Here is a 9,470-nt window from a genome sequence, read left to right as displayed (position 1 = left end):
ATTACTGTTTATATTTCCAGTCAGTACTAACGATGTAGTTTTGCAGTTCATATATCCAACAGCCTATATTATATTGTTGATCTTCCTTGCTTGGTCCATTGGATTTGATTTGGATACCCATTATTCATTCTTGGATAACTTTTCACGTCGTTCGAGTCTGATTTACTATTTTTCGATGATCTTTCAATATTTTGATCTCATTTTGTAGTTCATTTGCCTCAAATCTGTTTGTATCTATCTTTGTTCGTGTTTAATCTTTCCTTATATGGTCCTTATGTTATCTTAAATTGCTAGTTTTGTTTCAATGATTATAGGAAATTGTCCTAATTATATACTTAATTTAGGATTGCGATTGTAAAAATTCATTGTAATTTAGGATATTTTCATTTTTGAATAAAATTAGTGATTTCTTAAAAAAATAGCCAAATAATGTCTTTTATCATTTGTAATAACTTTTAATCCTTAGGAGTTCAAATATCTCATTCAAGTGTAAACATTCTAAAAAAAATATTTTAGTGTCATACAATTTCTTAAATATCATTCTCATGCATATAAATTTATATTTAGATGCTATACGATATATCGCATGTATTTATTAATTCACTTATTATTGTAATATTATTTTCAAGCACCCTCACATATTTTAACATTTTAATGTGCAAAATACTTTTAAATACCCCCACGTTCTTTAACATATTAAGATAAAAAATCAATTTCATATAAGACACGTTGATAATTTTTCTCTCTATTTTATTTAAGCAAATTAAAGTAAACTCATAATAAGTTATAAAAACTCTTATTTACACACAATCAAATTTAGTTTATACATCTTTACATAAGTCTCAACATAGTAATTAGCAAGATTGACTTTTTTACTCAAATCACCCCTCTATTAGTTAATTTCATTTTTACTCATGAAGTTTATGAATAAGTGATTGTCCGATAATGAGCAGGAAATATTCGATAATTAATGAAATCTCAACCATTTTTATATATATGAGATAACATCCAATTATATACTATAAAAATAAAAAGTTTTACATTTTTTTATGTTTATTAGATGAATAAAAATTAAAGGTCGAGATTAACAATAAAAAATATGAAGATATTCAGTAGAAAAAAATAATGTGTTAATCATAACTTTTGATTTCTTCTCCTCCAACCATCTTAAAATGTAAAGTATAATCGTAACATTTTATATATATTTAAAAAATATTAGGATTCATTTTATTTTATTTACATTATCTAACACATACATCCAAAACCCATCCAATCAACTTATAACTCTTTTAGCATCCTACTTTATTGAAATAAATTCGTCAACGACCTTCCTGTGAAAACTGAAAACTGCCCGTACTCTTTTCTTGTGAAATCTTTGCTCATATGCTCTCCCATATCGCTTGATCTTCTCTTTCATTAGAACCAAAAATATTAGAAACAAAAATGAATATAGGTTGTTCTAACAAAATGGCTGGATTCGTTAAAAATGGAGATTATTCTCCTGTCAAACCAACAAAACTAATCAATTACACCTAAATAAGTAATGATAACTAAAAATTTACTTGTCTGCAAAACTGAAATTCCAATATATAAATTCACTGCATAATTGAAAATCAATCCATCAAATCTAAGATATTTTTTCTTCGATTCAAAATGGGTGTGGTGGGATTCTTTAATGCCATTTATTATTTCATGTTTGGTGGTATTATCGGATACCATTTGAAAGATCAAATTGGAGTATTGCCCGGACAACCAAATGTTAATTTCAGGCATTTTTCTGGGTATATCGACGTTGATCCAAATGCTGGAAGAAGTTATTTCTATTATTTTGTTGAAGCCGAAAACGATCCATTGAATCGACCCCTCACTGTTTGGTTAAATGGAGGTTAGTTCCATTTTCTCCAAAAACCAAATTAAGTAACCTTAGGACAAGGAATTGCCGATATTGAAATTCAAACTTATTTATCTCTTGTAAATGATGGTGTAAAATGATTTCGACTTATTATTTTCAGGACCGGGTTGCAGTTCGGTTGGAGATAGCTTTGTCGGTGCTGGTCCTTTCATTACTACAAATAATGCTCGTGGCCTTAAGAGAAACCCCCATGCTTGGAACAGAGGTTGATTTCCCCCCCCCCTTAAAATTCACTTTTAATATATATATTTCGAAATCAATTTGATATATTCCAACTTTTGATGTACAACTTTTAGTGTCAAATATGTTGTTTATTGATTCACCTGTTGGGTCTGGATGGTCGTATTCCAACACATGGAGTGATTATCTTGCCGGAGATTCTAGTACGAGTAAGTCACCTCCAAACCCCGTTTTTTCCCCTCTTATTCCTATATTAAAAAAAAGGGTAACAATTCCCCTACATTTGTTTTTGTACAGATGATGATTTGGTTACATTCATACGGAAATGGTTTGAAAGGTTCCCAATTTTCAAATATAGAGAATTATATCTCGGGGGAATAGGTTACGCAGGTACAAAGTGTATTTATAATATATTATTATATATTTTAAATGAAATAATGATATACACTAAAGTTTGATATTTTTATGAAATTGTTCTCTCAGGACACTTCGTACCCAACTTGGCCAAGACTTTACTTCGAGAAAACAATGAAACAAGGAAATACGAGTTTAACGTCAAAGGAATAGCAGTAAGCAAACTCTTAATAATTTTTTTTTATTTGTGTCAAGACAATATTGATTACCCTAACAATATATATTTTTGTGTGTGTGGGAATGTTTGAATATAGTTGAGTAATCCGGTTCTTCGGCTTAAGTTAGATCTTCTTGCGGAACACGAGTTATATGTGTCGAAAGGGAAGAGTCCTAATAAATTGTACCAACAAGTTTTGAAACACTGCAATGGGATCAATGAAGACAATTATTCCGACGATATTATCCCATGGTCCAAATTATGCCAGCTGCCTATGAGTAAATCTTTAATGGTTGCTTTTAATGTATCTTCACTTTCAGAAGCTAAGAAAAGACAATTTGATCTCCGTCGTACTCAGTGCGATGGAAAAATCGAAGATCTTAACTCCGGAAAAGAGGTATGTTTCAAAATATCACCTTTTTAAGATTAATTACTTGCTCGATTAAAGCTGAACTAAGATCATGTTATTTGATATTTCGTGTCACAGGTTACTAAAATTGACGATGGAGTCGATATGTGTCTTCCTTTAAGGACAGATTTCTATTTTAATATTCCAGAAGTTCAAAAAACTTTCCGCGGAAATCGAACCAACTCGAGATTTCATTGGAAGGGCTGTTTCCAGTAAGTTTGATAAATGCATCTTTAAACCTCAACTCATCAATTATCTTTTAAATGACTGTACTGAGATTTTTGGTAATGTAGGCAGAGTGGCCTCAATTACAGCATATTTGACAAGGATATGGACATGCTTCCGACATTGAAGGAAATTCTCCTACAGTCTGTTCCTGTTACCATATTCAGGTTAGATTATTCTTCTTACATGAATTATTGTAGGGTTTTCTTTAAGTTAATAATGTATTAATCTTTGGCTTATATTTTTTATTACAGTGGAGATGAAGATGGGATAATCCCGATGACTGGAACCTTAAAACATGTTAAGAAACTGGCCAAGGTTATGAAGTTGAATTTGACCAGAAATGAAACTTGGCTTCATGAGAAGGAGGTTATTGATGTTATCTTTTTATTTATTATTTATTAATAACATCTTAGTATAATTTAATGATCAAACATGGAATCTAAATTAAACTTGCAGGAAGGAGGGTGGGTATACTCGTACGAAAATAATCTATTGACTTTCATGTCAGTAAAAGGAGCTAATCATCACGTGCCGATGTCTAAACCATCTGAAGCCTTGTTTATCTTTACTAATTATGTGATCACTCCATCAATGTTAATTGAATAAAACTTGGTGAATGAGGAGCTATGCTTCGAGACTGCACTTTTGGGTGTGTGTGATCCTTTGGCACGGTGTTTCTCTTCTTCTTTAGGCAATAGGGGGGACAGTAGCATGTGAAGGAGAGGAATTGGCCTTTGATGTGAACTGCTTTGTTTTAATTCGTTTAGGTGTAATTTTGATGTGTTCAATGTTTTTTTTTAATGATAGCCCCATTTTATCTCTTTTATTACTAATAAAAAAACTTTGACAAGAGAAAAGAGAGAGGTAAAGCCCTTAAACATATTTATAATAAATTGTGCATTAATTTACAATTTCCCTTGATCGGCATGATTATGAACTGAGGAATAAAACATGATTTGATGTGTTAAATCTGTTTAAGGGTAAATTATTTGGTCCAAGATCTGTCTAAAATTATGAAATATTTATATATAAAAAACAGATATGCAAAATAGATTTTGATAATAAAAACAATAATTTTACGAAACAGATAAAACCCTTAAACATATACTCCATTGTTTAAACTATATTTAAAATATTTTAATTAAAATTCCTGATCTCAAAGAGTATAAATTTACTTCAATAAAGTAAATAAATAACTCTTTAATCCAATTCCAAAAAACAAATCATTTGGCCCGCAACTAGATAGTAGATATCCCCATTGCCCAAAACCTGGTAAAACCTTGAATCAAATTCCACACATCAATGCCAATTTTGGTCCAGTCAATGGCTGCCCCTTGAGGTGTACGTAAAACACTCACCAAATATTCATTCTTACCTTAAACGAATCAAACCGAAGCATCTCCAACACAAATGGTCTTGTTCCACTTCTGAACGGAGATTGAAGGGGAAATATATAGAGAGACCCAAAGCTTTATTCTTTAGAGGGCATATTTTAAAGCACCCGCAAAACTCTGCCTTTTTTGTTCTATTAATTTAAAGATTCCTTTTTTGTGTATATATACACACATACAAAGAAGGTTTTTTGTTTTTGCAATGGCTAAAGTGAACGGAGGCTCTGAAATGGGGAGTGTTTCACAAGCTTATTTAGATGACCAAGCAGTGAAGGAAGCGAGATCTTTGATATCTGAGCTTTGCCGCCAGTTCTATAGCCTCGGATGGGTCTCGGGAACAGGTGGCAGCATCACCTTGAAGGTCCATGATAGTTCTATCCCTAAGCCTCAGCAACTCATCCTTATGTCCCCTTCTGGTAACTTTTTCTCAATCAACCATCTTCTGTTTTCCCCCCCTTTTTTTGTGGCTTCTGAATATTTGGTTTTGGAACTCAAATCTGTGTGTTCAAACTTTTCTGTGCTCGTTAATATCTAGATCATTTTCGTTTTTGATTAATTATTGGTATATTTCTAGATTTTTTGGTTCCCAGTCTTGACTATTAGCTATTCAAGCACAAATTTGTGTTTTTTATTAATCAGGATCCTAGCTGTTGTTGTTTTAGATCACTTATTTGTTTTCCTTTACTCTCTTTGCTTTTGGATATTTACTATTCGACCATGAATGACTCTCATAACTGGGGTATGGTTAATAGGGCTCAAAATTTCCCCCTATTTATAGCCCTTTTGTCTCTCTGTATATGCTTTTCAAGTTTAAATGAATCCGAATGTTGTTTTTCTCCAGCCATATGAGTCTAATTTGCTTTCTGAAATCTTTTTTCTAATGAATTATGAATACCATTGCTCACCTCAGTACACTGTCCGGTGGATAGAACTTGTTTTTCATTACCTTCTATATGTTGTCCCTCACATTCAATTGCATGTGTGTTTATTCATTTGCATTCTTCTGTTTACTGGAAGGTTGTTGTTTGAGAGTTACTGTCTATATTCTCTTCTAAAATAGCTTTAAGTATGGTTTTTGGCTTTGTACTTTGATAGGTGTTCAGAAGGAGAGAATGGAACCAGAGGACATGTATGTATTATCAGGGGATGGGACTATAATATCTTCACCTTCTCCTAAGCCATATCCTCATAAGCTTCCTAAGTGCTCCGATTGTGCTCCTCTTTTTATGAAGGTATTATTGTGTTTTTGTAGGAAAACCATACAAAAGAAACGGCAATTGGATTGAAATCAGAACATAGCCAAGTGTCGTTTGCTTTGGTGCAAAAAATGATTAAAGATCCCATTTGCAAATCAATAACCAGCAGATTTGGTTCTAATCTAGTTTAGGTGCTCTTGATCCTATTTGTTCGACATAAATTGTGTTTTCCTTGTGTGTGTGTTTTTTTTAATGTTTCGAATTCTGTATTTATGTTTAAGTGTTCATGTTGCCTCATAATTCAGGCTTATCATATGCGTAATGCTGGGGCTGTTATCCACAGTCATGGCATAGAATCCTGTCTTGCAACAATGATTGATCCACATTCGAAAGAGTTTCGTGTAAGTTATTGTTGTCCTTAATATTATTCTAGAATGTGTTTCTCTCTATTTCATTCACTTTTATTTTCTTTCTTTACTGCTACACATCTGTGTTCTTTTAGTGATTTATTTACCTTTTTCTCTTTTGGATGTTTGAAGATCACTCATATGGAAATGATAAAAGGAATCCAAGGACATGGTTACTATGATGAACTTGTGATCCCAATAATCGAGAACACAGCCTATGAAAACGAGCTAACAGATTCTCTCACCAAAGCTGTATGTTTCTTTTGCATTAATCTTGTCAATAGTGATTATGAGACTGGTTTTATGATGATAATAAAATGTTCATGTAGCTGAATAGAATTATAGAATATTCTATATTGACATGACTATGTATGTCTATTTACTGGTACCATTTTGCTTTTGAAAACAGTCTTCATCCCGATTTCAGTTCATTTCAGTCAAATTTATCCATGCATAATATTGCTTTCACTCGGTTGAAGTCCATTTCAATTGTTTTCAGATTGAAGCCTATCCTAAAGCAACTGCTGTTCTTGTGCGCAATCATGGCATATATGTATGGGGAGACTCATGGATCAGTGCTAAAACTCAGGTGCGTTGAACTTGTGTATATATTCAAGTTCCAACTGGGGAAATCTCATAATGTGTATTTCATGCCTCTCCCTCATGGCTTTAACACTGCTTACACAAGCTAAAAGTATTTTCGTATGCATATGAATTGGAATATAAAAACGATGGTAAAAAGTAAAACCTCCACTGAAAGTCAATGCTCCTCCCTAGTAAGGTAGAGATTCTTACACGTTGCTTTGGTCATACTTTGTTCCTTACTATTTCAGGCTGAATGTTACCATTACCTCTTTGATGCTGCTATTAAACTTCATCAACTAGGCTTGGACTGGTCTACTCCAGATCATGGCCCCATTCAGAGTGTTAAAGGAGTTCCAGGTGTCGATTGTAATGTGTCTAAAAAGGCTAGGACGATCTATTCAAATTGTAATGTGAAGAAATTACCAGTAAGAATTTTACATATTTTCCCTTCAGTTGGTTAAATTCAGGATTTTTACTTGAATAGATGAATGACATTTTGGTAGACTCTGATTGTTTTTATGCTGAACAAGAACATTGTTACATGCATTGGTCAGAAATGCGCTCTCATCTATGGTTTATTCTGTGACAGCGTTGCATTGTCCTTGACATTGAAGGAACTACCACTCCTATTTCATTTGTAACGGACATTCTCTTTCCATATGCCCGAAACAACGTTGGGAGGCATTTATCCGCAACGTATACTAGTGCTGAAACCCAAGATGATATTAAGTTATTATGTTCTCAAGTAAGACATCTCTTTGGACCTTTGAATCTTTTATTTTTAATCTTATAAAAAAAACCTTTTATTTTTAATATTTTGTAGGAAAGAAAGATGTTTAACAGTTCAGCAACAATTGACTCTCAATGAATAAGAATCATTACTCCTATTATTCATAATGGAGATCAGGGCAACCAAAGAACTCGAAATTGACTCCTAAATCAGATGTCTATATTGAATGCATAACTGGCTTTCCACAGGTTGAAGATGACTTGAAGCAAGGAGTTATTGGTGCTGTACCTATCCCCTCTGACGATGCAGGAAAAGAGGAGGTGATTGCAGCTTTGGTTGCTAACGTGGAAGCAATGATAAAAGCCGATCGAAAAATCACAGCCTTGAAGCAATTGCAAGTAAGCAAATTGAATTCAAAGAAAATAAATTTCTAAAGATTACCTTTGGGACGAAGCTAATATATGAAGCAAAACAGGGTCATATTTGGCGCACTGGATTTGAAAACAATCAGCTCCAAGGCATAGTTTTCGATGATGTTCCAGAAGCTCTTGAAAAGTGGCATGCTTCGGGTGTAAAGGTATCATGTGTTTTTCCTTGATTTCATTATTCGACATTTATATTTTACAGGAAGTTCAATTTTAATGACTCTTTCCTCTTTTCACCACAGGCATACATATATTCCAGTGGTAGCAGATTGGCTCAGAGGCTTCTCTTTGGAAACACAAAATTTGGTGATTTGAGAAAGTATTTATCTGGATATTTTGACACCGCAGTCGGGTAAATTCAAAACTTCCGTAGTTGCTTCCGTTCTTATCACTCGATTTTAATTCAAGGTGACACTTTGTTTTTCCATCTCTTCTTGCAGAAAAAAAAGAGAAAAACAAAGTTACGTTGAAATAACTGAGACCTTGGGTGTCGATAAGCCATCTGAGATACTATTTCTGACTGATATCTATCAAGAAGCCATTGCTGCAAAAGCTGCAGGTTTCGTACTGCTCTTAATTTTTTTTTCTCTTTTCTCTTTTTAGTGAATGCCAGATTAAAATAAATGGTACTATTTTTCATATTCCTTCTTTCTTTTTTGTTGGTTTGCTTGTTTGTTTTTATTTCCCCTTAGATATGTTTTTCTGTTACAAGAGAATCCGAATCACACCGATTCAATAAGCAACAAATTAGGTAACAAAAATAGTGAACTTCAGTGCATTTCCATAAGTTTTCAATGGAACATGTGCCTTGAAGTTTCCGATTTCAGTGTTGCTCGAACTAGAAAATTAAGGAGATATACACTTTGTTTATTAATATTTTCATGATCATCTGTGCCGTAGGTTTGGAGGCTATAATCTCCGTCCGTCCTGGAAACGGTCCTCTTCCTGAGAACCATGGGTTCAAGACTATCAACTCGTTCTCTGAGATCTAATAGAAATTAAGTTACTTCTGTAATAATATCGACTGTAACAGCTCATACACAATCACTTCCAAATGCAATAAATCTTGGCTTTCTGCAATTTCTGTTTGTGCTTTCATTCTGAGCAATGGGAATAATTTCAATCCTGGTGACCGCTAATGTTTTCAGACATGAACTCATAAATGCTGGAAACATTCCGTTAACTATAAGGTTTAGGTTTCAGGTGAAAAAATGTTATCGAATTTCCTACATCGTGATGGATGTTCAAGGTTTGAATTCGAGACTAACATCGTAACATCTTTCAATATGCAAACCAGCATCAAACACAGCTTTGAATGGAAAATGTTTCCTATGAACATTTCGTTCAGCTTTGCAATAAAAAGGCAGTAAATGCAGGAAGCTAATGAAATGACTGATGAGGTAGTTGAAACTGCATGCATGCAGACACTGTATATA

The 9,470-nt window shown here is 33.3% G+C and overlaps 2 protein-coding genes across 2 annotated transcripts; both read left to right on the top strand.

Moving 5' to 3' along the window:
• Positions 1–1,670: 1,670 nt before the first annotated feature.
• LOC120127737 (serine carboxypeptidase-like 44) lies at positions 1,671–3,906 on the top strand. The gene is made up of 10 exons (XM_039145584.1): positions 1,671–1,885; positions 2,013–2,117; positions 2,209–2,301; positions 2,390–2,482; positions 2,576–2,661; positions 2,761–3,060; positions 3,151–3,284; positions 3,366–3,464; positions 3,552–3,666; positions 3,757–3,906. The coding sequence occupies exons 1-10, from the start codon at positions 1,693–1,695 to the stop codon at positions 3,904–3,906; spliced, it is 1,368 nt and encodes a 455-aa protein (XP_039001515.1). The 5' UTR covers positions 1,671–1,692.
• Positions 3,907–4,699: 793 nt separating this feature from the next.
• On the top strand, positions 4,700–9,114 carry LOC120127927 (probable bifunctional methylthioribulose-1-phosphate dehydratase/enolase-phosphatase E1). The gene is made up of 12 exons (XM_039145738.1): positions 4,700–5,107; positions 5,787–5,923; positions 6,193–6,288; positions 6,427–6,546; positions 6,794–6,883; positions 7,128–7,304; positions 7,469–7,624; positions 7,858–8,007; positions 8,085–8,186; positions 8,277–8,386; positions 8,475–8,593; positions 8,935–9,114. Exons 1-12 carry the CDS (start codon positions 4,894–4,896, stop codon positions 9,024–9,026), a joined length of 1,563 nt encoding a protein of 520 aa, XP_039001669.1. The 5' UTR covers positions 4,700–4,893; the 3' UTR covers positions 9,027–9,114.
• Positions 9,115–9,470: the final 356 nt, after the last annotated feature.

The sequence above is a fragment of the Hibiscus syriacus genome, unplaced genomic scaffold, assembly GCF_006381635.1.
Source record: "Hibiscus syriacus cultivar Baekdansim isolate YM2019G1 unplaced genomic scaffold, ASM638163v2 tig00110472_pilon, whole genome shotgun sequence".
Lineage (NCBI taxonomy): Eukaryota > Viridiplantae > Streptophyta > Magnoliopsida > Malvales > Malvaceae > Hibiscus > Hibiscus syriacus.
This window is presented reverse-complemented; position numbering and strand designations above follow the sequence as displayed.